The 27,718-nt window shown below is 45.3% G+C and overlaps 1 protein-coding gene and 1 long non-coding RNA gene across 2 annotated transcripts in view; one reads left to right on the plus strand and one right to left on the minus strand.

The window, feature by feature from the left end:
• Positions 1–8,692: 8,692 nt before the first annotated feature.
• Positions 8,693–27,247, plus strand: tamo (PUB and ZnF_RBZ domain-containing protein tamozhennic). The gene is made up of 4 exons (XM_084590276.1): positions 8,693–9,044; positions 14,299–14,631; positions 14,712–14,891; positions 25,101–27,247. Exons 2-4 carry the CDS (start codon positions 14,320–14,322, stop codon positions 26,154–26,156), a joined length of 1,548 nt encoding a protein of 515 aa, XP_084446402.1. The 5' UTR covers positions 8,693–9,044; positions 14,299–14,319; the 3' UTR covers positions 26,157–27,247.
• Positions 15,056–27,718, minus strand: part of LOC146205588 (uncharacterized) — a 76,697-nt gene continuing 64,034 nt past the window's right edge. The window contains exon 5 of the long non-coding RNA XR_014704214.1: positions 15,056–15,483. This is a non-coding gene — a long non-coding RNA (uncharacterized LOC146205588). The remainder of the gene's footprint in view (positions 15,484–27,718) is intronic.

Consider the following 27,718-nt stretch of genomic DNA (forward strand, 5'->3'; position numbering starts at 1 on the left):
TTAGACAACCGGAAAAAGCCACATATTTCTTGCTTTGCTATCGTTTTGAGTGCTAGTTCTCGATTTCTAACGCCACGCATTCAAGCGCTGGTAGATCTGCAGCTGAAGTTGAAACACATGGAAGACAACTACTGCCACGCTTCTCAAGTTTACCGGTGTCACCCGTTAATAATTAGAAGGATTATTAACGATGCGCCCTTAACGGTGCGCACACTCCCAGACACCCTTAGAGTGAGGGGGGGGGGGGGGGGGTAGCTGTTCCGGTCGCAAAGGAGATGCCCTCGACCTGCGTGGCAAGCTCAGCCGGAATTCAACTACCTTGTAGTGACAGAAGGGGGTGGTCGTTTGGTGCCCAGCTTTCGCCGGTTCAAGCCACAGTAAGGGTTGGAGCTAGAAGTAACAAATAAAACAAACTTTATATACAGCAAGAGACGATACAAAGAATACACAAGAACACTTGAAATGCACAGACGAGCTAGGGTCACAGAACACAATCGCTAATCATGCACCTACAGAGGTATTCAATAACACAGAGGCTTTACAACACAGATCAAACACGAGAGAGACACCATAAATAAACACCAAATTGTTCACCGGGCACTGTTGCAGTCCGACGCCTCGAGAGTCATGTGGGCGCCATGCAAGACGAGCGCCGCTCCCTCGCAGGTCCGTGGGCTTGGCAGCAGCGGGTGATCCCCGGGAGTCCAGTTGTCGCACTTGCGAACACGCCACAACCACTGACTGACTGACTACACAAGCGGCGCGGCCTGCATAAATAGGACGCGCCGGGTCTGTCTGTTAAGACGCGCCAAAGCTAGCGCGCACACACAGGCCCGACTCCATAGACACCTCTGCGTCCTACGCGCTGGGCGTTGTGCGCGCCTGCGCAGTGAGCACCGCGCCCCAGCGCGCAAAAAAAGTGGTTCACAACTCCAAGCGCATGGCGCGGTGCGCTCCCGGTCACGCGCTGCATAATCGGCGGAACTTGTCGCGGAGGCTTTTCAACCGCTTCTTGAGCATTGTTAGAGCCTCTGTTTTGAAAACTCAAGAACATACACATGAAATGTTTGATATATACGACACGAATAACGAATATACACGCTATTAATAACGAACGATCAGGTTCAGCATCTCACCTTCGCGGGGAAACCCCGGCACAAGTTACGCGACCACTGCTATCCATAGAGCCGCCGTCACCAGCTGTTTCTAATAAAGCGCGTGGCTCGCAAGCCATAGCAGCTGCCATCGTTCGATGGCGGCGATGAGCAGCTCGTTGTTGACTTCATTTATTTGGCTGCCAATGCAGGACGACGCGCTTCCACTGAGGTGGAGATCCGCCATTTTGCCCAAAACATGCTTGGAAGGCCCGCCAGACCCGCGCCGGAAGAAACAGACGTAGAGCGCCCGCTGATTGGTCAATGCTTGCACGCCGGAATTCGGAGGCGCGCTGCCGCAGGGTGCCTCGATGTCAGCGCGGCGCTGACATCGAGGCACCCTTAAAGCCCCCTACGAGCGTCGTGAACGCGCTCGGCTCTGGGCGGCGCGTCGCGCATGCGCAGACTTCCTCTGGCCGGCGCGCGCGCAGCCAAGCGCGCAGGACGCGCGCTTCGATGGAGTTGGGCCTTAGCTTCGCTGGTTAGAGCGCTCCCTTTTCCTCCCGTCGAGCCGCGCGTCGTCATTGGCTAGGCCCCATACAATGTTCTGGAGACGTCTGGCATTTTCCGGACTGATGAATCATCTTCATCGCCGGGTGATGAGAAAGAGGACGACGGCGACGCGTACAAAGCTACGCGGGGAAGGAGGTTTTTCGAGGACCTTGTGGAAATTTCGATGCGGCACCGCGCGGGCCTCGCGCCGCGCCGGCTTGATAAAAATGTGCGTCGATTTCGTGACAACCGGCAGCTCGCAAACCAGTCAAAGCTGTAAAGAAACCTTGCACAGACTGTTGCTAAATTGTTCCCGTCTGCCGCCTAGTTACAATTTTTTTTAAAGCATGCCGCTCAGTTTGGCCAATGGGTGACGAACTACGGACACATTGAGGTGAAGGCGAGTTGAACCGACGCTGAAATCGCGTAAAGGTCTATTCACACTTGCGACTCGCGAAAGACGCGCGAGCGGCAGTCGCATGCGACCAGAGAGCAACCGATGTTCACACTTACGAATGCGACTTGCGGGTTGCTTTCCACATCGTGTCTACCTTGACTGTTCACCACATAAAGTAAAACTAATTTACGTTCACATCAGCTGAGCCGCTGATTGGTTTAACGGTTTGCGACCAGCAGTCGCGCGACTGGAAATCTAGCAGTTCCTGAACGGCCCACGGCAGTCGCTTTTCGACCGATGCGACCATTTGCGGCTGTCGCTTTTCGACCAAAACGGTCGCGCGACCGCTGCGAGTCGCAAGTGTGAACGGGCCTTAAGTGTGGTGTAAGACACAGCTGAAACAATTTTGGTAGGAAATCTCTGTCAACAATCTGCATTGATGTTTCAGCAGCGAGTAATATTTTAACGTGAACACATTGCGACAAAATGCAAGCTGAAATGCTCTGGCAAGACCCGGCGCCAGCACCTATACCGGCGCCTGCTCCGGAGAGCGCGCGCTAGCCGTGCACCGCGTAGATGGAGCCACGGTCGAAACGCGAGAGGAGGAGCGGCGGCGCCGGAGGAGGAGAGAGATGGCGCTACTTTTAGTTTATTGATTGGCTTTAATTAGTACTGGTTAGTGCCATGGGATAAGAGGAGGGCTGAGCTAGGGGTCAGAGAGGGGAGCGGCGACGGCAACGACGATGACGCGAAACGCAGGTACGGGCGCCAAAGAGCTGCGCTTTAAAAATTCTAGAGGGCACTTAGGACCACTAAAGTGCGATAAGGCGAAAGCCATTATAGCCAGGTACGTGGATTGTATCCCTCCACTACGGCACCTCTATCTCCCTCTCTTCTTTCACTCCCACCTTCCTTTACGGCGTGGTACCTGTGTCCGCGGAGAATAGTCACAGATACTGCGCCCTTTCTATCCTGTAAATCAATTTCAAACGCCACTGATGCCTGCTGTACCAACGCCTCCTAGACATCTGGGTCTGCTTCTGTTTGCTGTGTGGTGCGGCGTTCGAGGAAGCGGCAAAAGAAAAGAGCCGCAAGGACTCCTGGATCGGACGCCCGGCGGGGTCAGCTTAGTATATGCCTGAATCGCCCGGTGACGTCATGACCTGTCGTGACGGTACATCGCGCGCCCCTTGCCGAACACAACCAGCATTGCATTGAACGCATCAAAGTTTACCGGCGTTCAATAATTCGTTTACAGGAAAGTAAAGGCGCATTATCTGTCACTCGCGGAATCCCGCTATCATCCTCGCGGTAGACAAGGAGAATTTTGAAGAGCGTTTCACGATCCAGGGCATGGCGCAGTTGGTAATGCGCTAGGCTGGGGATCCAAGGTATGCAGACTCGATTCCCGGTGGATCGGTTATTTCTAACTTTCGCTCTCTAAAGCGTGACACAGAATGTCGACAGAATGCTATCAGTATACTGATAGCATTCTGTCGACAACGATGAGGCATTAAAGGCTTTCGCCTTAAAATTTGGCTGAAAAACTCCTGGGTACTCGATGAACACACATGTGCAAAAACAATTATCCTGGGGCGTTGAACACTGCATGCTGCAGCCTGTACTACAAGCGTTCATGACAAATAGGGAATGTCGCATACGTCATACAACACATGCAGCGGAACTTATTTTATTTATTGCCGGTTCTTGACAAATCGCACACACCAAAACGCGCACACGCACTTCGCAAAGCGTACAGGAGTCATCGTCTTGAGATCAGCACTTTCTCAAGCACTTCTATATATACTCCACGTCAAGGGTGTCCTGGTTGTGTAGGCACTAGACTGCATTAACAAAGCTATATAAAATAATCTCTTGAATAGTTATTTATTCTGTTTTGCAGTACAGTTTATCAGGGTCACATGCAATATTCTGTTAATTTAGCCTCTTCATTTCTTTGTCGACAATAAAAATAAAGCGGTTAGTTAGAGCTGTTTCATGGTCTTCGGAGAAGTTGGGCGCCACCTGCTAGTTGGACGCCCTAATAGCTGGCCGCCGACGTTCAATTTACTACAAAGAAATAAAAGTACTCAATTATTCAATTAACAGTTGTGCACAAGGGAAGATGCGCAATGTCACTGGAAAAAATAGATAAAGAGAAACAAGAATGTACTGTATAATTTTGCTAATAATATTTTCCTATTCTTAACATATAGATGCGTTCTTGTGGAAGATATAGAGAAAACCGCGTCGTACCGTTTGCGTGAAGGAGCAGTGAAGCTCTGATAAGAAGTGTCACTGCTCTTTCACGACCCTGAAGGAATCAAAAACTAGAAGGGCGGGGCGTCATCTTGTTTTCTTCGAGGTACCTTCATTCTACATGTGCTTAAGATTCTGCAGTGTGGAATCGGCCCTTTGCTCGGCTATCAGGAACGAACGGTCCACCCCCAGCAATCTTTGCAAACTGTCAGATGGCGACGTTATGAGAAGCTCAAGACAGGCCTCTTTAAACTCAATGCCATCCTCGCTACCTCCTGACATGTCTGGGATGTTTACATTCCTCGCTAGCCGGCGCATGGACTGCCTCTGTCGTGCCTAACGGCTCATTCTCTGCCGCATCAACGTCACCTGACGCTTCCAATGTGCTGGCTTTACCAGCCTGCTTTCGTGCTTTCGAGCGAGTCAACTCTTGGGCAGCCCTTTCTCCGAACACTAGTCCCTTCTGCTGCAACAGTTGGTCAGATCTGTTCGAGAAAAGATAGGGGTACTGCTTCGACAGACTGGCTGACACGGCAGCCTCTGTGCGAAGTACGCCAAATGGACCTTCAATGTTGATGTTAGCGATTGTAAGGCACACGCTTTTTGCTTCTATCACTTGTTTAATCCATGCGCACTCTTCAGTGAAATTTTCTGGCTCTACATACGAGGGATGAACTATACATCCATTGTAGACATCGAATCTCGAAGCACGCGACACGGCTTTCCGTTCACGACGAGATCTCGTACGTATGGCTATAGAAGCCGCATACTTTAATTGTTGCTGTGAACTGACAAGCAAACAATCTTTGGGCTTTTGCAAGCAGTCACTAAATGTCCCGGCTTTTGGCGGTTTTAACATACCAATGGCCGCCTCTTTTCAGAAGCTTTCTTCTGACAGTTTTCTGCTTCAAGTGCTTCCTCTCTTACGATCGCACTTTTTCTGAGACGTCTACGCCTCGTGCTTGCTGTTTCTTTTCCACAGAGGGCCCTCTCCATCCAGCTGCTTTCCTATCATATAGCGTGTTGCACAATTAGAGGCGCGATGTAGAATGCTTCTCCCAGCTAAACCGCGGAATCCTCGCTGTTCAAATTTTTCACAGAAATGGTATTTTGTTGCTAGTATTTTTTAATATCAAATTTGTTTGAGGTACTTGCCTGATTCGATCAAAAGAAGTCAGATGTTCCCATCTTATCCGGCGGCGACGACGCCAGACGAACAGCTGTCCCAGCGATGGTACTAGTGGCGCCACCTCTTTCTCCTTACCACAACTCAAACTTTCTGCCAAAAACGTTCTTCCCTTCGTTTGCTGCTACAGAGTTGTTGTAAGCAGCATTAGGTAGCGCCACTAGTACCGTCACTGGGGCAGCGGCTCGTCTGGCGCTGTCGCCACCGCATAAAATGGGAACATTTGAGTTCTGTTCATCGAATCAGGCAAGTATCCCAAACAAATTTGGTATTAAAAAATACTAGCGACAAAATGCCCCTTCTGCGCAAAATTTGAACTGCGAGGATTCCACGGTTTAGCTGGGAGAAACATTTTACATCGCGCCTCTAATTGCGCAACACAAGACTATCACGGCTGTCTGTCTTCAGCGGCCATCCAGCTGGAACACCTACAGTAGGCATGGAGGAAGTACAGTGGGTAGCAATAACTGAATGGACGTCTAATTCAGTCTATAGTACGCAAACGAGCTTTCGTTCCTCAGTGCATATCAACGCTCACCCAGCCTTGTTCATCAGCCGCGTTAGACATACGTTGCACGGAACTCGGTGAATATATGCCATTCGGCTTTCGCATATCTCCGCAGCTATGAGTTGCCGTTTGAGTTTCTCTACGTCCGTGGCGGCAAAAGAAATTCGTTAGCGCCATGAGGAGCCTTCGGCGCGGCAGTTTGCACACCCCGAATTAGGCACCGTGCAGGGGTAACCTTTCGCGGCGGGAAAAGCAGTTTCTATAGTGACCCGTGCGCCCGGCCGTGCAGCAGAGACGCGGCCGATCTGCTGTGCGTAGGGCGCATATTCGCCGTTCGTTTTTTCGATTCGCGGCACTCTAGGGTCACAGATGAATTGTTAGGTTGCAATCCCTGAGTCGCTGCTGTTGCACACATTTTCACTGGCTGGATAAAATATGTTTTACGTCCTCGAATAAACTTTACGAAGCGAAGCGACGTTAAGTTTGGATTGATGTCGTCCAACGAGCAGTGAGCTGGCAATCATGCCAGAGTTTGCCGCGTCCAGATTTTCCGCGAAGCATTTTTCCCGAAAGAGGACCTGCATTAGCATTCTTTCTCTACCCGCAAAAAAAAAAAAAAAAAAAAAAAAAAGAAAGTTTAAGGAAATTGGGCAACTCATAGGCATCAGCGCTATTTGCATGGTGCCAGTTATAGCATGCCCTATAAATGGAATTCACGTCTACTGGGACCGCCGTGCGCGCCCAGTGGGCCGCGCTCATGGATACAGTTGTTCATTGCGTAATTTTCATTGAAGCTGTCCTGTGGTCTATATTTTCCTTTCTACGATAGCTTGCATATGCACCAGTACAATGCAGAGAGTAATCAACGGGAATGGAGCGTTTTAATTGCGCATTTACTATGTATAGCGCTTAGTTGCGCGAATTTGGCTTGGCAACTTTATTTTTTTTTTCTTTCTTGCTTGCTTGCTTTCATTATTTTTTCCTCCCTCTCAGCTCGTCCCTTTTTTTTCTTCTACAGCCTTTCCTTCCACGCTTATGCCGTATACTTTCCTTCTCCTCTTGGGCGGTTTCCTTTGTGCGTCCCCCAGCCTGACGAAAGGGAAGAGAAATAATGTGAGAATAACGAACTATTAGGAAAAGAAGTTAAAATAAGCTGAAATGAAACTTAATTTCATGAAGGCCTTTTACGAAACATAGGAAACACGGGAAGCTACCGAAACCCTTGACAACCTACATCGGACGATTGGCCGATGTCTGACCCACTTTAAACATTTCCCCAAGTATTCGCTAAAGCTGTAATGCAAACCAAACGAAAATACGTAAAAAAAAAAAAAAAAAAAAACTGCCCTATCTGACTTCGAAGTACCAGCTGTCCGCTTCGTCCTCTTCAAGCCCCTGTCTGCAATTCTATACGTTTTATTCATTTAGTTGTGTTATTGACAGTTCGATGTCTACTGAGCTGTTGAACCTCGAATGGTGAGCTGTTTATCATGCCGTGTTGCTCAATCGGAACTATAGTAAAAAAAAAATAAAAAATAAACGTCATTTTTTTTTTTTACTTATTTGTGGACGCTTTGAACAGATCTTGCATTCATTACACGCCATATCCTGCTCCAAGCAAGTGGTCGAGCGGCTAGCTGCCACCTGTTACCCGCCCCATTTTTTTTTTTTCTTCTTCGACTCCAACTGCATTCATTCCTATTTTTCTCCCATACTCGTTCCATCCTTCTCGGCCGTGCAATTCCCCGCAATTTTTTTTTTCTTAGCCACCCCAGCTTGGGGCGTTCTAGGTTGGCCTTTGTGAAGCTGTGCCACACTTGGGAGGAGAGGTGTTCACCACAAATGTTTTTTTGTATTTTGCTACATTTTTACCATGTTTTTTACGCCCCCCACCCACCCACCCCTTTCGTTTTTTGCTCGGCCTTTTCCAACTGCGCGCGCTTCTCCTGTCGTCTTCCGTTTCGCGTGTTTCCAGCCTAGAAATAAACGCCCAGCGGGCGGCCAGGGCTCGTCACTGTCTCTCCGTTTTGTGTCGTGTGGCTCTCGCATTGTTTGTGCTTCGCTACGTTGCTCGAGCTGGCTGAAACTGCCACCATTTCGCTGCGCAGGCCGCCTTTTTCAAGCGCGCGCCCTGCCCAGGCGCCCGCTCACTCGTGGCGCTGCCTGTTCGCAGGGGTTTTAGAGGTTTTAGCGTTTTAGCATTTAGCCGCGAGTGCTGCCCCCTGGGTTTCTGCACGGTGCCCAAATGTGTCCCCTGTCACATGGGCACGGCTGAACCAGCTGAACTACTTTCAACTCCCTTCACACAAGGTCGTCTTAACCTCGTGGGAGACAGACCGCAGTCCTATTAACACTATAGTCCTATTCACCCCCGCTCCCATCATTAGCACCAACAGCTGAGATCATGGTTGAGACTGTGGTTGAGACACGACACGACACATGCACGACACGAACCCCTATCCCTCAAACAAAAGCCACCTAGGTTAAACTTCTCGTATGAGAATTGTTGCTTTTGAGGCCAATGAATGCATTCAAGACTACAAGTCTCGGAAGCTGGGAAATTATAAACAAGCTATATAAATACGAAACTGCGCTCTGTGTTGTTTTTGTTTACTACACTTCTCACCACCAAATTTTGGAGCCACCATAACCAAACCAACCAAACGACCAAACGACCAAACATCCTGCGCAGCCGCAGCAGCGCGAGGTCCGCCCTGTACGGGTGTTGGTCCGCCGCGCCGCCTACGGCGCTGCGGTTGTGATCTGGCTGGTTGGGCCTGCTGTATCATGCTGTCCTCCTGTCCTGTTTGAGGCGTTTAGCACAGAATTCAGCCTCAGAAAGCGCCATGGAACAGAGCCGTGGTGATTCTTTGCTAATTTTGTTGCAGCACGAAACAAGCTGGGCTCCTCTAACCGCTTTTCGTGAATAGGGCGCCTCTTGTGAACCATAGTTGCACGATCGACTGAAGAGGCTACTGTCCAAATGTGCGTGTCCTTCGCAGTGATTGCGACAGATGGGGATCTGTGAAACCATTTTGTTTTAACCTAGTAAGTACAACTTAAAAGACGCCTCCTCTACACTATACAATGACATTTCGGCGCTATTTTTTTTTTTTTTTATGGGCCCTGACTACGTTTTTCTTTATTATGCGGCGCGTTACTCATACCTGCACGTTTCCATGGATTTTGGGGTTAAATATAGACTCTATACTTTCGTTTCGACCTTATCCACGAAGGCTGCATTGAAGCGAATGGACTACGCTGTTGAAGCATGAACGCTGGTCTATTGTGCTGTGTACTGCATGACGCCGTTCATTAACTCTGAAGCTTTCGGACAGCTCGCTTACTGCCTGCATTCACTAGAAGGGAAGCTCGAGAGATTACCTCCCCATGCAGCATCAGAAACCGTTTATCACGGCAGGCCGACCGCATCAAAGCCCAGCACCCACTTGACATGCGAGCCTTATCTTGTGTGTGTTAGGCAACTGCAGGATCAGCATGCGCTAGCGTCTTTGCGCTGTTGTTTAAACGTTGCGCAGTTATCAGCAGCCAGTTACATCACCTTCTTCTTTTTTTTTTTTTCTTCCATAAACTGCTCCTGCGGTTTCCGTTGGATGTTTGTGGGGAGGAATTATAAATCTGTCATTTCTGTTTACTTTTCTGCTGCTGCGTGACAACTGACATCTATTCGATGTGTATTTATAGGCACATATTGCTGCATAAGTCCCCAAAAAAGGTGCTGAAACTAATTGCTAAACTAACATAGTTTTATTAAATTCATTATGTACAGTCTTTGTCAAACGTATACGGCCCACGGGTTTTGATTCTAAGCACCGTATCAGGGCTTGTTGCACATCTCCAGCGTTCGAAACATCGTAGATGACAAATCTCGTCTGAACTCTTCTCTAGCTTGTCTATTATGTTCCAGTATTGCTTACAGGAGCCTTGTTACAGGGTTTAGAAGCGAACACCTTGGGCCGTATATTATTGACAGACTGTACATCACTAGGTGGTCCTTACCCAAAGAAAGCATGCCTGTGTCACTTTAACAACACAGATGCATGCTCACTCGTTTCTACTGATTTCAACTGAAGTACATTTCTTCCTTCACTCAAGTCTGTTAGAAGTGGTGCTTGGGCAAGTTGGTATGTCACTTTGAACAAGAGCAGCACGACTTGTACGAGGACAGAAGGAAGTCTCACACAGACAAGCACTGTCTGTTGTCCGTCCTTGTCTAAGCTGCGTTGCTCTTCTTAGTCTTTTCATACTCTTAAATGAACACTGTGCATAAATATTTGTGATGACTGTTTTAATGTTATTCCAAATTGTCTAAAGTGTGGCCTTTTTCTATTATTTTGTGAGCACTTGCAAAACTTGTTCTTCATATCTCAATTCAGTTAGAATTTTTTGCTTTTATTGGGTGGTGGTTAAGTTCATATTTAGTGTGCATTGTATTCGTATAATTGATTTTCAGACTATGATAAAGCCAGAGTCCTGAGTAAAAGAAAAATTGCTATCTTTAAACTGCCTTTTCAGGTTGCATGCAGTTCCTACACAACTTGTCTAGTGCCTCTCTATGCTGGAATTTAGCTGATTTGCAAATACCTCAGTGCTGACCACATAAAATTTTCAGAGAAGGAATTCAAGAAAATTTTGTGTGGTCAGTGTTGATGCATTACCATTCATGTTTATGCAGCAATAGCCTTGTGTCCATAGGTTGTATCTTGTGATACACATGTTGCATGCATTTTGTATTCTAGCTAAACTTTCTACCTGCATATTTATCATTCCTCGAAAGCATTCATAGAAAGACTCATAGAAGATTCTGACTGCAGCCATTCCTTGCACTTAGATGGTGAAAGATTTCTGGAATTTATCGCTATCAACTTTAAACTGTGTAACATGTTCATACATGTGACGATAGTGTAGCTTCAGACAACCTGTCTGATGGTTTAGCTTCTGGCTGGTTGTCTGTGATAAATGGTTTCTGGACTCATACTCTATCTGCATTATTTTGTCAAGCTAATTTCTTGGAATTATCAGCAAGAAAATATGAAAAAAATATGAAATGTGCATATCCAAGATTAACCCATCTGTTATTGCAAAATTTTATCTTAACTTTTTTTTCTTGAGATAATACATTAGGTAAATACAATGGCTAGCTTATTTTTACTTCCAAGATTTTTTGTGAAATGTACCATTTTAATTAAACTTGTATTTATAAGTACAAGTCCACAATTTGGACATGTATTTTTAAGTACAAGTACAGTGTACTGGACAACTGTGTTCCTGTACATCCCAGTTTCCATGACCTGGTTTGGTTTTGGTTTGTGGGGTTTAACATCTCCAAAGTGATGTAGACTTTGAGAAGCATCATAGTGGAGGGCTCCAGAAATTTCGACCACCTGGGGTTCTTTAAACACTCACTGGCATCGCACAGCATACGGGCACCTTGCTTTTCTCCTCCATCGAAAGCGGCCACTACGGCAGAGATTCGATCCCGCATCCTTGGGCACAGTAGTTGAGCACCCTAACAACTGCACTACCTTTTTTTTTTTATTGCCTAATTTATTATCAGAGTTTACACATAAAGAACATTATTCCACACACGCACACACAGAGAGTATTACGTGACAAATACACAACATGGGCTGCGTGACCCATTACAAATCAGGCACCACAGCAGGAGTTTCCATGATCTGTTATTGCCATTTGTACTTGCTATTCATCGGGAATGACTATGACAAATAATAGCTTGCAAAAATTTTTAACTGTTTCACTTTGTTTATAAAACAATTTCTTGTTGGTTCCAGTCGTAACCAACAGGGAATTGTTGCATTAAGGAATTGAATCAGTTAGGGCTATCACCCGTTTCTTGGTTTTGAATTGATACTTTGCTTAGAATATTTCATTTTGTTAGCATTTTCAAGTTGGTTTTTGTTTGTTTTTTGAGGCATTGGTTGTCCTGTTAAACCTGTCAAAAGGAAACTAGGAATTTCCAGCTATCTTAATTGAAGACTGAAACAGGTGAAAGCTGCATGGTTCATTTTGACGATACATTCTTACATTTTATTGATATAGAAATAAAAAGCACTGCCTGAGCCTATCAAAACTAAATAGGTTTCTTCTTGAAGATTCTCAATACTTTTACGTCTCCTGCTGAATCTTTTCTAGTTAGTGTGCTTAAGTCTTTCCGTTTAAGTCATTACCGAGGCATATCTATGGTGCATTGTGCCAGAAACTTTTCATTCAATTACTGATATCTTATTTCTGCCATCATTGCTGTGAAATGCAACTCTTGCTTGAAAAGTTTTAATCTGATGTGTTGTACCATTTTTACCATGTTGCTTGCTTGTGGCAGGCATAGATACCAAAGTATGATCATGGAAGACAGTTGGGCTAGTTGATGTGTATTCGTTAATGACTGCGACGTTAATGACTAGCATGCTGTCCCGTCGCTACCTTTTGTCGCTGTCCTTTGTGTTTTTCCACGCTAGTTGCAATGTCGCAGTCATTAAAGATACCAAAGTGTTCTTTGCCTGTTGCCCTCTTGCCCTATTTTTTTTTTCTTTTAATTGATGGGGCCTTTCATCAGAGCTGGGAGCATGCAATTTTTACAAAGGAGCTGTGTGAAGATTTCTTTCAGGGGATAATGTAAGATTTAAAATGTCAAGGCTGCATTTGGCTGCTCTCTGTATTCTTTAGTGCAGTGCAGCCACCACTAGGCACAGTGGGTTGCATTGGCAGGTGTGGGCTGGCAGCTATGTGGCAGGCCTGCATTGCATTAAGGGTGTTGTTGCTTCCAGTAACCCTGTTTCAGTAAAATGTGCAAGCACACAGAGATGCCACCTTGCAGGCTCTTGACACATGTAAGAGTAACAATGGCAAACCTGTGGACTAGGGAAGGAATAGATGGCATCTCTGTCAGAGTCTTTTATCAACCTTGTTTTTGTTTTAGAATGAATGGCTTTTTTTTTTTTTTTTAATCACACGTATGCTCACTGTACTGACCCAATGTAAAGCATGGCACAGTTTCACATATTGGAAATAACACATTTAGCCATTCATTGGGCGACTGCACGCTGACATAAGGTGTTTCATATTTACTGCCGAAAACTGCCATTCTATGATGGCATTATCAGTTTGTCAGTGTTCGGGCCATGGTTTGTCCTGCTAACTAAGGACTAGGGACATGAAATTTTCAGATTTTGCTTGCTTTTGCATGGTGCACAGGATCTTAGGGGAAACAGACATTAAGATGTGCTCCTGTGTGCTTTGAATAATTCATTACAACAACACTGGCTGTGTACAGCTTTGGTTTCATTTTCCTCAACTGCGACACAGTAAGAGGGCAGACAGCTGTGCCATAAGTTGCGTGTGCTCACAGAAAAGCAAGGCAATTACTGCCTCATCCTCTGCTGGTGTACACATAATTTGTAGCTGATCTGTGATCAACAGCTAATCTGTGATTTGCAGCATATAGCAGAGCAGTTAATGCCTCATTGTTCGTGAGCACTTGTGACAAAGCTGTTTTGTTATCTTCCTGTCCTGGCCAGTGGAAAATGAACCCGAAGCTTTAGGCAAAAAACTGAGCTCTAAAAGTACTATTGGCGTCAAATGAAATACGAACAACGGAGCATGTGCCAAATGGTCCAGCGTAAGCAGTTTTTCTGTCATCATAGACTCGCTCATCCAGTTTGCGATAGTTTTGCTGCTATCTTTTTTACTTTCATTTTCTTGCTATGTCACTTGAGCACCACATTCATACTTCCCAAATATGGTGACTTGCATGGTGCAGTTTCTCTAGCAGCAGCTGCTGTGGCCAACATGGATGAAGTGAGCACTTTTTGCTTATTGGCTTATTGCGCTGCGCTTCCATCATCGTGCTTGCTTTGCCTACGCAGGCAACAGCCGCTGCTACCAGCGAAATCGCGTCCTTTCCCACGTGCTCCGCTGTTCACATTTTGTTTGACACTGATGTTGATTGGGGCATATCTTCTCCAGTTAAGTCATTCCAAAGCACTTATATATCATCGTCAGGAAATAACAGAAGGCAAGAATGTTAGTCGCTACTTATTTAAATACTTCGGTATTAGGACAAACGCTAACAGAATTGCTATATCTTGATGTACGCTAATGAAAGTGCTCAATTTATAATGCATGGCGACTTAGAGAAGAGTGATATTGGGCTAAAGAGAGAAAAGTCTCAAGAAAGCAAACATGATAACCAGTACTTGTAAGGGACCATATATCTTGTATTTTAATTTTACTTACAGATAGTGACATATTCTTTCTTCCCTAGGCCTCGGGGTAAAAGTTGAAGATGTGGCGATCAACTCCAGATATGGTGCGCAGTGTACTGTCAAAGTACCAGCGAGAGTGCTTGCTTCAAGAGGAGGGTTCCCGCCAAGCAGAAAAGCGCCAGAATCTAGAAGATGCAGCCTGGCGACTGGTGTGTAAGCTTCCACATGCTAACAAGTTTGTCTGCAAGCCAGTAGAAGCTGTACTACGTCGTGCATTGGAGGACGGGGCAACTTTTGAACCCCTTCAAGCCGCAACAGCATTCACTGCTCTTGAAGAGTATGCCACTAACCTGCTCCTCCAGCCATGGCGAACTGAGCTGTTTGAAATCAAGGTAGGGGGATTTAACCACTTAGCACGAGCACCTAAGTGTCTTCGTTGATACTGTTTTCAATAAACACCCTTGCTTTGCAGCTTTATAGTGGCTATTACAAGCACACAGTGGAGCGACATCTCAAAAATGCAGAAACAGTGCTTCAGCTGATGGGTTACGAAAAAAGGGAAGGCAGCATAATGCATCTGGGCCATGCGGTGGACACTGCCACATTGGGTGATGTGGCATTGGATTGCCTCATTGCAGCAGCTGAATGTAGGGTAAGCAGATCACCTTATTATCCCTATTTAATTGTAATTGTCAGCAAAATGTTTTAAATGTTGTTTCAGAAAGTTGCATGGCACTTCTTTGTGAAATACAGTCGAACCTCGCTACAACGAAACTGACTGGACGCGCGAGAAGTTTTGTTGAAGCGGAAATTTTATTGTGGCGAAACCAGCCCAAAAGCATTTTCAGAATTGTCTGTGTGCTTCAAAAACAATTTATTTCCGCAAAACTTGGGTCATCTTCGTTTACCTCCGTCCTTTGGATATCAGTGCCGTGGTGCAATGCTCGCACTCGGTCAGCAGCTGCATCACGATGTTGTCTTCATAGGCGCCGCTGAAATTGCGGATGATGTCAGATGCGTTCATCCCATCCACTGCAGGAGGCAGGGCCAATGCATCTTGTGCGTCACTTTCATTGTCCAGCTACACATTGCTATGGCAAACTTCAAACTTAATCGTCGACAGTGTGCTGTTTGAGATGCCAAATTCCGCTGAAATGTCTCATTTCTATCTGCTGCTTTTAGCCTTAGTAACGATTCGAGTCTTCACTTCCAAAGAAAGGCACTTCCACTTTGTCGCCATGCCGCTGTCAAGTACACAAGATACAGAAGCACATAAGCACAGATACAGATACACATTGCACCCGCGATCGCGTTATTTAGAATGAATACAGATTTGCTCTGGCTGTAGCTTGGCAAAGCAAACAATGGCACCCCTCTATGAGCTTCTTTATGGGTGCTGCAGTCGGCACGCATTTCCGGCTAAACTAAGCAGCATGGATGTATTAAAAGTTACACGTGGTTCTTGTTATGCTTAGTTACTCATAAAATACCATCTCTCTCAGCAAAAATTTCGTTAAAGCGAAAACAATTCTGAAAAATGGTTCGTTATGACGAATTTTGTTGCGTTGACTTCTGTGGCTAGGTTAAGGGAATTAGAAATATTTCGTTGTAGCGTTGCTTATAGTAGCTCACTTGTCTATGCTCCGTCAGTATAGCACCTAGTGCAGGTTTTCTCCTTTTTTTTTTTTTTTACCTAAATTAGTGGCTTTCTTTTTTTGGTGACAGTGAAAAACTAGTGCTTCAAAAATTACTTGCTACTCTGAGTTGGCCGAATTATATATCATATTATTTTGTCCGGTATCCGGACGGAGGGAACGAACAAGCACAGACGGTAGCTTAGTGTAGACTATTTATTTACGACAGAGAGTGTGAGCATGTGGGCTCGAGAGGAGAGAGAAAAGTGCTGATGATGATAGCACTGGCTGTATGGAAAGCGAAACCGAAACTTGTGCGGGATACAACACCACCTCCCGCTTTAAAAAAAAACACGCAACACACGTAAAAGCACAATATGCACGAGAAGTGAAACAATAAAAGTCACGATAAAGTCAGTATTGAAGTCTGTCAGGTGGGAGACGGTCTCTTGCACTTCGACGTAGCCCTTGTCCTGTGTCGTTGCTTTGCAGAGCAGTTGATCTTGCTATAATCACTGGAGAAGTAGAATGTGGTTCAGATGTCATTTCAGCTGGTGCTGGTTCTTTGTGATCTCCAGAAGTAGTTGGCTCGTTGCCTGGAGGTAGTACCCAGAGCAGTGTAGAGTCAGAGCTGTTTTCTGGTACACAGGCTAATTTAGATGCATTTTAGATGCTACAGTCACTTAGGAGAAAGGAGTTCCGGCCTCTCTTTCTGAATACTTTAAATGGACCCATGTATGAAAGCGATGCCTTGCCTCCAGCTGTGGGAATCCTTACCCAAACAAGGTCACCGTTCCGAATTGTTGGGGCCCTAGCACCGAGTCTCCTATTCGTATACTGTTGGGTGTATGACTGCTTAGCTTGGACTCTCTCACAAACAGGTTTGAGCCCAGCCGTGGAGAGTATGTCACTCCCAGAGGGCATTCCAGCAATACTGAGCCATGTTCTGGGTTGATGACCGTGTCGGAGCTTCACAGGTGGTGTGCCAGTGGTGTGCGGAGTAGACCTATATGTGCCAAGGTATTTGACCAAGGAAGTTTAACAGGCGTTTTTCCCATCTCGCCATTTATATCCAATCTTTGAGCACCCCGTTGAATTTTTCCATTGCACAGTTTCCCTGAGGGTAGTACACTGAAGAGCAATGATGTATAATGCTCTTACTCACGCAAGAATTCCTCGAACATTTGAGACTTGAACTGTGGTCTGTTGTCTGTTACAATTTCATCCAGAAAACCCTCGCGGCTGAATACCCCTTGCAGGAATTCGACAACAGTATGTGACGTTACTGTCCGTGCAAATGGAACTTCAGGCCACTTCGAGTGGCAATCAATCAGAGTGATTATGTACCGACAGTTGGAAGGTGCCCATTCCGGAGGACCTACAATGTCCATCGCGAGCTTTTGCCATGGTTTGTCTGGGAATGTCACAGGTTGCAAAGGCGCGAAAGATGGTTTAGCAGATTTATCGAGTGTCTGACAAATGTGATAGTGACATTACTTCTTCAACTTGTTTTTCAATTCAGGGCCACCAATAGAGGTCACGCAGCCTTTGCTTGGTTCTTACTATGTCAGGGTAGTTTTTGTGTGAGAAGCTGGCGAACGTAGCCTTCAGCACATCGGGGATTACAATCTTTTCCCCTCGGAGCAACAAGCCATCCACCTGAGACAGTTCCTCTCGCAAGTCAAAGTAAGAAAGGACGTCAGATTTTCACGGACTTTTTCGTGGGCCACCCTTTTGTGACGTACCCAACAACCTCTTGCAATAGCTCGTCTGCAGCAGTAGCGAGCTGCAGCTGCCCTTTTGTCACGGAGGATGACATGACCGAGTCTATTTCTTCGTCTACGGTTTGATTTGAAGTGCTTTCAATCGGCAAGCGTGAAAGTGCATCTGCGATGAAATTTTGAGACCCTTTCTGATACTCGATCAAAGAGGTGTACAGTAAGCAAGCAGGCCATCTGGATAATCGAAGGGGCCAACGTCCTGCGCCAGCCGACGAAAGCAAAGTTACCAAAGCTTGATGGTCTGTGCACAACACAAACCTTCTTCCCCAAAGGTCGACATGCCAATTCTCGCATGCAAACAAACATGCTACAGCCTCTCGTTCACCAACGGAATATCTTCGTTCCGGCGCGGTCAAGGTTCGCGATGCAAATGCAACGGTGCGCATTTCTTCACCATCGCGTTGCTGAAGCACAGCACCCCAACTCTTTTCTGAAGCATATATGCTGACGATTACATCCAAATTTGGATGGAACATCTGAATGACTGGACTAGCTGATAAGGCGCCTTTTATGAGATCAAAACTTCGTTGAGCTTCCTCATTCCAAGCAAACTTTTGATATGACCTCAAAAGCTCTCTCAACGATTTGACCAGATCAGCAAATCCGGGTATAAAACGAGATTGGTACCCTGCAAGTCCCAGGAAAGAATGCAACGTTGAGAGATCATGAGGGGCAGGCGCTTTCACAACAGCATCTACTTTGGAAGGCAATGGGCACAATCCTTTCCCACTAACGACATGTCTAAAAAAGTGCAGCCCAGGAACAGCGAAAAGGTTTTTATCATTTAGCTTCAAATCCTGAAGCGCTTATATGTTGATATACCTGTTTAAAATTTTTATTATGCTCCTCGCGTGTTCTTGCCCAAACAATTATGTGGGCAACAGAGCACACCCTTGCAGTCCTTCAACAACAGCTGCATCATTCTTTGAAAAGCCGCAGGAATAGAGGCCAGACCAAAACATACTCTTTTAAATTGAAACAACCCATCATGCATGATAAAAGTTGTTAGGTCGCGAGTCTCCGGTGTAAATTCAACTTGATGGTACACAGATGCCAAGTCAAGCTTCGAAAAACACATCCCACCTGCTAGTTGATGTAGTTCTTCCGTGTGCAGGAAAGGAAACGCTTCGGGGATGACAGCTTTGTTAGCCTCACGGAGGTCCTCGCACAACTGCAGCGAGCCATTTTTCTTTCACACGACGACTATGGGAGAGACCTAATTTGATGCGGACACGGTTCTGTTATCCCCTGCAACTGCAGATGGCGTAGCTCCTCGGAAACTTGCTCTCGCAGAGTCAAAGGCAGGCGCCGTAATTTAGTTGAAACTGGCGGCACTGACGAGCGACGCTGCATGGAGTGCACAAAGTTCTTTACGAGCCCGAGGTCCTTCGTGTGAAGAGGTGCGGCAACTGATACTGCGGCTCAACGGGGAGCGAGGGGGGCGAGTCTGCGTGTGCAATACTGCGACAGGTCAAAGTTGAACCGACAATATTTATGCCCAGACCGTGTATGGTGTCAAGGCCCAGCAAAGACGTGCCTTTGGTTGTGATGTGGAAGAGCACACCAGTGGTGATTTCACCACGAGTCACATCGGCCAGAAAGCATCCGACGATGTTTATCTCCTCTCCAGAGTAGTTGTGGAGGGTGACAGCAGGCGAGTAAAAGGCATAGGCATCCGCGAAGAATCTGCGATAATGTTCTTCACTCAGCATAGGGACTGTAGCGCCAGTGTCAACAATGAGAAAAAAAAAGACGTGGCCCTATCGTAACTGTGGTACGAATTTCTTTCGGTAGGCCATACTGATCGCTGACATTTAAGACTGTGATAGCGTTTGCTGTCTCAGCTTTTTGGCACGGCATTCTTCTTTTTTTTTTTTTTTTCTTTTTTTCTTTGACTTGCAGACGCTTGCAAAATGTCCAATCTTTCCACATTTGAAGCAGTGTCTGGCTTTTGGTGGACATGCAGAGAAATTTGCGAGGTGCGAAGCCGAACCACAATGGTAGCAGGTGCCATGCAAGGGGTTGAATGATTACGTTTCTGTTTTCTCGAACGCGGTTCACAGCAGAAGAGCTGACGGTGATTCTAACTGCTCTTCTACTTGCTCGATCTGCTTTCCAATGTCAACTGCATGTTGAAGAGTGAGAGACGATCCCTCGTAAAGTAAGCGCTCTCGTATCTATTGTGAAGTTGTTCACTCAAGTGGTTGGTCACGGATTATGCTGTCAGGTGCGGTTCCAAAATTGCATGTAGTGGAAAGTTCTCGAAGACTGGGTAGTTGCTTGCGCTGGCTGACGGAACTGGTGACGTTCCACTAGGTCGTTTGTTGCTGTTGTGAAGTGAGCATCCAGCTTTGCAACAGCAGCATTGAAGGGGTCCTCATCAGCACTTGACACAGCACTTGCTCAAGGATCTGCGGGGCTCCTTGTTGCGCCGAGGCTGTGGTACACATGTTGGCTTTCTATTCCCAGGGAGTTCAGAAGTATTGCCTTGCAATGCTTGGGCTGTAGCTCGTCGCCTCCGGCCACTTCCAGAAAGTTCAGGAAGACCAGCTTCCATCGTTGCAAAGGTACTGCAGGTTTGCCTGGCGTAGGCAGGAACGGGGGGAGCAGCGGGATCAATCCGCCGGACATGATTCCGAATGTACAGTAAAAGTACAGTTCTCGGAACGGAAACTATGCTTTAGTCCTCGTCGCCATTTTGTGGTGTCCGGTATCCGGACGGAGGGAACGAACAGGCGCAGATGGCAGCTCAGGGTAGGCTGTTTATTTACGACAGAGAGTGTGAGCGTGTGGGTTCGAGAGAAGAGAGAGAAAAGTGCTGATGATGATAGAACTGGCTGTATGGAAAGCGAATCTGAAACTTGTGCGGGATACAACAATTGTATGATATAGTTATGTTACATAAAATTTAGAAAAAGTCCATCTTGTACCTTCCCTCTCCTGTGTTTCCGCAATAGCAGTTCTAGTTTTAGTAGTTTACCAAATAACATTATGCTACACCTGAAATACAGGCGTCGTTCAAGCTGTAATGCCTTCTCTTTATGTACTGTCAAAAGCAAAAATTGTCTAGGGCTTATTCACATGACGTCAGTTACACAGCGTGTCTATACAGGCAACCGTGGTGTGCAGTAAGATAGTGGTCACATCGCGTAGCAGCCACACTAGCGATATAATCCTCTTATCTGGTGACTGATAATAACTTTCGCTCCAAGTCGTGACGGAGGGGACTTTTGTGTGCGTTTTTCAACACACCTGTTAGGCAGGGTGCACTACCCTTTCCCCACGTTCCTTGTGGCAGTGCCTTTTGGACCCATGACCACACCTCAGTTTAAGCGTTTAGTTTCAAACCTTGCAGCAGTATGGCGGCAGGGTAGTTTAAACAGGGTTGCCACACAGGAGCCTTGTGCCACCCTCCATAAAATAAACACAATGGTTTATTTTATGCTATGGCTAGGCCATGTATTTTGTAATGTTTATCTGTGAGAAAGTTCAGTGTTTTTTGGTGTTTATTTCGTTTTTCGGAATCTGTATTTTTTGGCTAGTTGCACGGATGAAACGCTAAAAGCAGTGATTATTGGTGAAAAATTTCTGGGTGTTTACAGAAGGGGTGAGGTAAAAGAACATCAATAGTTTTATGTATGGGTTGTAAAGTCTGCCTCATAAGTCTGCTCATAACTTCGTGAAAAGAAGGGAGTTAGATGTCTCGTCTTGGAAGGTCATTTTCGGAAGCCTTTTGCAAATACTCCTGAAAACTCCAACGTTTGCACAAGTGCTTTCAGATTTTGTCACTTTTACCTTACAGAGAGTGCCCTTGAGGATTGTCAAAATTTGGTGAAAATGCTTTGTACTAGTATAACTAAAAGCCTGAAAAATAGTCATAATGGAGGGCTCACTGCGAACAGACTTTTTTGTTTAACACCTAATATGTAATAGTGTTAAACTTACCACAGTTCCCGAGAGCTTTTTGTGAGAGCCTTGCAGCTCCGCACCAAAACGGCTAATCTTTTTGTCGATGAATCTGTCCGAATGCAAGCTTTTTACACTGTAGATAAGAAGAGTGGTTCTATGCATTAACCAGTAAAACTCGCTACTACTAATGACACAAACTTTCCTACAATAAAGTCAGCTGCTGATGCCTGTAGCTGATCAGACATGCCCACGGTGCTATTTGAAAGAGAAAACGAAGTCCTGTGGCGATATTCTCGTTGACGTGAGTTTAAAATATTGCCTGTATTGAGCGCCTTCTGAATGTTTGAAAGAAAAGAGCACGAAGTTTTCTCGGCAAAAACGGTCGCTGCCTCCTAACCTCAACATGTCTAGAAACCAGTGAATTTCTCCACGATTCCGTTTTTTTTTTTATTATTAGTGTTTATTAGTGTTTTTCAATTAAAACCAGAAAGTAGACGGCCCAACTATAGCGTAAGGGTGCCTTGTAGCAGGTCACTATTTAACATGTCCGAATCATCCGAGGAACCTTTAAAAAAAAAAAAAAACAGTTCAGGAAAAGGTTCATATAAAGCCAAAATTTTGAGGAGGTTAATGTAACGGAATGTCAAAAAAACAGGAATGTCAAAAAAATAAACTGTGGTTAATTAGGATGGGTATTTGGGGTCGAACCCAGGCACTTTTGTTGCGGGACAAGCACACTATGTGAAGGCTCCTTGGTTCAAGCTTGTTAAAAGGGGACCTTGTGATTGTGTAATTGTGTATTATTTTACTAAGTAGCATGTCTAGAAGATTTCTACTAATGCTAATTATAATTAAGAGCATGTTCATTAGGAATTTTTAATTAAGTATGAAACAGCACTGCTATCAAAAGCAAATGCTGTTGTGGATAAAAAGAAGAAAAAGAAAAGAACTGACAAAAATCTCTGAAGGTTTGACCTTGTCAGAACAAGTTGTCTATGTATGTCCACAGCACTGTGTAGTGTTGCAGGCTATATTTTTTAAAAATTTGTGCTGTGGCAGTGCTTACTGTGGCAGTGCAGTTTATATTTCAAAAAGTTAAAATTTCCATTCCCTCTAGGCACTAGTGAAACTTGTGTTATGAACGCCCTACACTCAACTGACACCTTATAGATGAGTGCTGAAAGCAAGTGCAGTTTTCTTTTTTTTTTTTTTTTTTTTTTTTTTTTTTTTTTTTTTTTGCGAGGGGCAGTAGGAGGCTGGCGAAATGCAGAATGGGTGTCAAGAAGACAGACAATGAATAGAGTGATCAGTATTTGCCATATAAAAACCTCTAATGACTGGCTGTGGACATATGTTGGATTGCCCTGACAAATGCTGTGCAACTCATGATGAGCTGAATCTTAATTGTGTTTCTACATTTTCACCTCACACCCGTTGGTTGTGAGAGTTGAGCAAAGGATTTTTAATAGGCAGAAAAATGCATGACAAATTATATACGAAAGTATGAAGAGAAGGTTAGAAGTATAAGAGAAGCAATTTAAAGCAAGGAGAAGAGCTAATGCCAACCATTGTCATCACATAATGGTAATAAAATTCCCCATAATTTTTTCTGGTTCGTATACTTAAAAACAAAGTATCATTTTAATGCAAATACTTCACACTACTAATCACTCACCTTGGCAAGTGTGCTTATATTGGTTTGGTTTTTGGGGTTTAACGTCTCAAAGCAACTCAGGGTATAAGAGATGCTGTAGTGGAGATCTGCAGACCACCTGCGATTCTTTAACGTGCACTGACATCGCACAGCACGTGGGCGCCTTGCTTTTCGCCTCCATCGAAAAGCAGGTGCTGTGGCCGGGATGTGTGTGCTTATATCGTGCTTAGCTTTACTCAGTTTTGTTTCCTGAAAATTGGACTGTGTCATTACGAAATAAGTGACATTTTGGCAGTCCTTGTTGTCACTTTCAGAAAGTTGATTGCACCTGTTATCCCAGACATCAGGCCACCGAGATTGTTGTTTGGGAACATATCTTCATTTACATTGTTTTCATGGATTTGGCCCAAAATAATAAAGTAGAAATCTTATGGTTCTAGATGAAGTATTTTGTTTCACAGTTCCCAAATAAAATGGGTCCACTTTGGCTAGTTCTTGTCAGAATGTATTCCAGCTAGAATGGTGTTTTTCAAGCTAGTGCGAGCCTGAATCACGAGCTGTTAGCATTGGTACTTGTTAAAACAAAACAGGTCTCTGCTGAGAGTAGTGCATCCAGCACTAATTTGTTTCATCTAGAGCTACGCAGCCCAATCAGAAAAGGCCATTTGGAATTTCTCAAAGTAGTTGGAAACAATTTGAATCCTCGTTTCATTTGATCTTCACTTGGTCCCTGTTCAGTTCTTGAAAGCTCCAATCAATTATTTTCGACTGGAGGGTATTGCCTTATGCCATTTAATAATCGTCACAATTTCTTGGCGACTGCTAAATTAACAATCAGACCCGATTACGGGGGGGGGGGAACAAATAAAAACGAAGCCATGTTTACGAGAAGAAAAAGCCAATAAAAATAGGTTTCAATACTCATATAAAATAATGAGGGGTTTGGTCACACTGCACACAAAACACTAAATGCAAAACAAGACAGAAGAAAGCATTCACCAGTTCATGAATGTCCATTGACAACGGCCCAGTTGAACGCTGGTAGGGTGTAGACAGGTAGGTAAATAACTGTCGACAACGCGGCAGTGAGTAGCTTGGGTAGTAAGAGACACAGCAAGAGGGCACAGGCAGAACAGCAGGAAACCCTCGGGAGGTCGGCAGATGATGACGTTTTGAGCATTTTATAACCTCAAGGTGTGGTGGCAAAACACGCAGCGGGCCTGGCACAGGTGATCTGAGGGAGACGCAGTGCAGCATGAACACAAAGCCGAGCGTGGAGGTGCCACATTCCTCCTTTCTACTGCCTTTCTTCACACCTCACTTTTCTGACCTGTCAGTCTTGCCAAATCACTCCACACCCCATCACACTTTTCCTTCTTTTCTGTATCAACCATTTCCCAAACATGCACTGGCACTGTCCAGATGGTACGCTAGTTTTGGACGCACTTCGCATCGTTCATGATTGTGCATCTCAGAGTAATGCTCATAATGCACATTGTCTTCAGTTTGTGTCCACCTTAATAGTACAGCGTCTTTGTGGTACAAACTTGAAATGCACAATGCTTATGGGAGCTTCAACTAGTTTCAGGTGGTAACATTGAATTCCTAGTTTTCTGCAAGTGGAAATGCTGTTCACAGTCTCTGGCTTAACGTTCCAGTCTACGCCCAACTACGACGAGCTGCTTTACATTTTTCCTGTGCAAATTGAGACTGCTGCCCACTGCAACTACTTAGTTTCCAGCTTGAACCAACTGATGCCATTTAATAGCAGCTGCAATTTTACAAGAAAAGCTACTGTTGTTCGCTTTTCCAGAGCAGTATAGTGCTGTCTCAGGATTTCGTTGTCATGTGCTGAAACTTTTCAACCTGCGGTCTGATCACAGGTGCTGGCTGCAATTATGGATGGCATCAAGGATCGTGGCTTGTCATTGAGCTGGAAGGAGATCTTCAGGTTTCGTCGAGAGTGCAGCTACGACCCTGAGGACACTGTTCGCGCCCTGGTGCAAAAGCATAAATACAAGAGCTCCAAGCAGCCAGCCCCAACATTTAGTGCAAACGAACCCTACCTGTCGTGGCGAGATTTGCCCGGTAGCGATTACCACCAAATGTCTACAAATGGTACTTGGCCATCCCCACATTGGCATTCACAGCTTGGAGCAACATCTGTCGATGCATCTGAAGCTAAACGACACCCAACAACAAGTTACAGAGCTTCAAGTGCAATGCACGGTACCAGACACGCTGAGGACCTGGTTATGGGTAGTGCAGAGGTCTTGGGCCGTGCTGTAGCTGATGGTGACCCTTATGCAGATCCTTATGGTATTTCTTCCAGCTCTTGGGGTGGCTACTGTACTGCCAGTGGTTACGATTTGCCAGGGGCTACGTCAAGAGCCAGTGATAGATCTTTTCTACGCTGTGGTCTAGCTGGGGACCGATGCTACCCTGTGCCTGCTGATAGCATGCCAGGTGCACACCACTCTGGAGACTGTAGCAGTGGTAGTAGGGGGGATGCAGTTGGCCACCTGTCCCAAGAAGTAAGGTCACTCTCCCTGGGATCAAAGCTGGGCGGGCTGGAAATGAATGGCATGCCCCATGAATCGTCTCTGGCCATGGCCACTACTGTGCTGCCTTCACTCTCCGACAATGCCGGGGACTGCCTTGACGCAGCGGCAGTAGTGGAAGCGTCCCAGCGCTACTTAGAGGCTGAGGAAGCATCCAGTGGCAAGCAGATCTGGTCCTGTGGGGCATGCACGTACCTTAATGCACCAGAGCGGGACGTGTGTGAGATGTGCAGCAAGAGCAGGCACCTGGGCCCCGAAATGACGCCGCTGCTCTCTGGAGGCAAGCAGTGCCCCATGTGCACACTTGTTAATGACCGCCAGGCATTGTCCTGTAGTGCGTGTAATCAATCACTGAAGGACTCGCCCACGTATATTTGATATACTGCCTTTAGCTGGGCTATTATACTAGACCTTAAGAAATGGGTACTGGGCATTGGCATAGGCAATAGTGTGTTTCCGCTGACTTACTGCTAAGTGTTATTCATCACATCCATCCTTCAGGGGTTCATTGTGGAGAGTTGTCTGTGTGACTGTAATATACGCACATCTCTGGCAGTTAGCTAAACTAGCTTGATGAAAGTCTTTGCTGTTATCCTTTCTTTTTATTTTTGCACTTTCAGAAGCCTAGGTTTATAAGACTTGGAAAAACCAAGCCTCCTGTTCTTGCATAGCCAATGTGATTGTTCAGGAATAAAGCTGTTATCTCAGATGTGGTTATGTGCATGATCTTGAGTGAAGTGGTCACAAGCAGGACAGTTTGCAGGTGCTCACCTCATGCCCCTCTGGAGTGTTCTTCGCGTAATTTATTTCACTGTGGCTTTCAGTTATTCCTTGCTTATGTTTATCGTTCAAGTGTTTTTATGGTTATGTGCATTCTACAGGGTGCCATTTCTTTTATCATATTATTAGTCTTAGCTCCTGGAATGGAACTGATGTTAATTTAGGGCATGTACAGTTTAATTGTATAGTCTTGCGCTGCCTGTAGAAAAGCAGCTGGAAAGTCCTCATTGCATCTTACCACTTGCGTGAGTTTACGAGGTTTTCTGGGATGCACAACGGTCACAATTCCTGTGTGCTCAGGCAAGTTGCTTTTTAACTACTTGTTAACTCAAGATTGTTACCCGGTTAAACCGATAAGTTGGAAGAAATTTTACAAGGTTGAAATGTTTGTTCTACCTGCTGGTATTGTTGGATGTGGCAGCTGATGGAACCTTGCTAAGCAAGCATATTGTTTGGTGTGGTGTCAAGGGACCTAAGAGTGAATGTATATTTGTTCTTGAGCAAAAGTTCCGTATTTTGTCAACATGTGCTTTTATAAATGCTGCTAGTTACTGTCACAGAAAAGCTTTTTCTGAAAAAGTGTTCTTGTTTTGAACTATGCAGGCAGTTTGACTTGACATTGAAAATTGTCACCTGCTGATTTTGTTCCTTTGATTGCTTGGCAAGAGAAATACACTGCCTCAAAGATACCGGCCAGTTATTCCATTCATTTGTGGCTCACTTTTCTAGTGTAATTTCTGCAACAGTTGCATTGATGCAGAAGCTTTGATATAGGAAAGTTTGTCACTTGCATACTCTACGCATCAAGCATGCATAAATAAAATTTATTAGCTTTATGTAATGTCTGCATTCAGTTTTCAGCGGAGCATTGTGCAGCGTGAATGTGGAACTAAACGGGACGCTTCACAAGGCACTTCCTTCACTATCTCATGGTGGAAGTTTGAACTGTGTTGTTTCGGATATTTTGGGCAACTGATTGCCGAACACAGCAGCTTCAGCTTCTTCAGCCTTACATGTATACGAGATATGCAAACTTTGCAGGTCTGTATTTAAAAATAACAAGAAGCTTTCAGTGATTTTTATAAAATCTTATCAGAGGTCTAAGAAAATCACTTGCATAAAACTCTTCTGAAAAACATGCTACTAGATGATTCTTCATA

The sequence above is a fragment of the Amblyomma maculatum genome, chromosome 1 (assembly GCF_055883805.1).
Source record: "Amblyomma maculatum isolate TAMU_Amacu chromosome 1, ASM5588380v1, whole genome shotgun sequence".
Lineage (NCBI taxonomy): Eukaryota > Metazoa > Arthropoda > Arachnida > Ixodida > Ixodidae > Amblyomma > Amblyomma maculatum.

Coding starts and splice junctions, on each gene's coding strand:
- tamo (XM_084590276.1), top strand. CDS start 14,320: ATGTGGCGATCAACTCCAGATATGGTGCGCAGTGTACTGTCAAAGTAC. Junction 14,632..14,711: donor CTGAGCTGTTTGAAATCAAG/GTAGGGGGATTT, acceptor CTTGCTTTGCAG/CTTTATAGTGGCTATTACAA. Junction 14,892..25,100: donor TTGCAGCAGCTGAATGTAGG/GTAAGCAGATCA, acceptor GTCTGATCACAG/GTGCTGGCTGCAATTATGGA.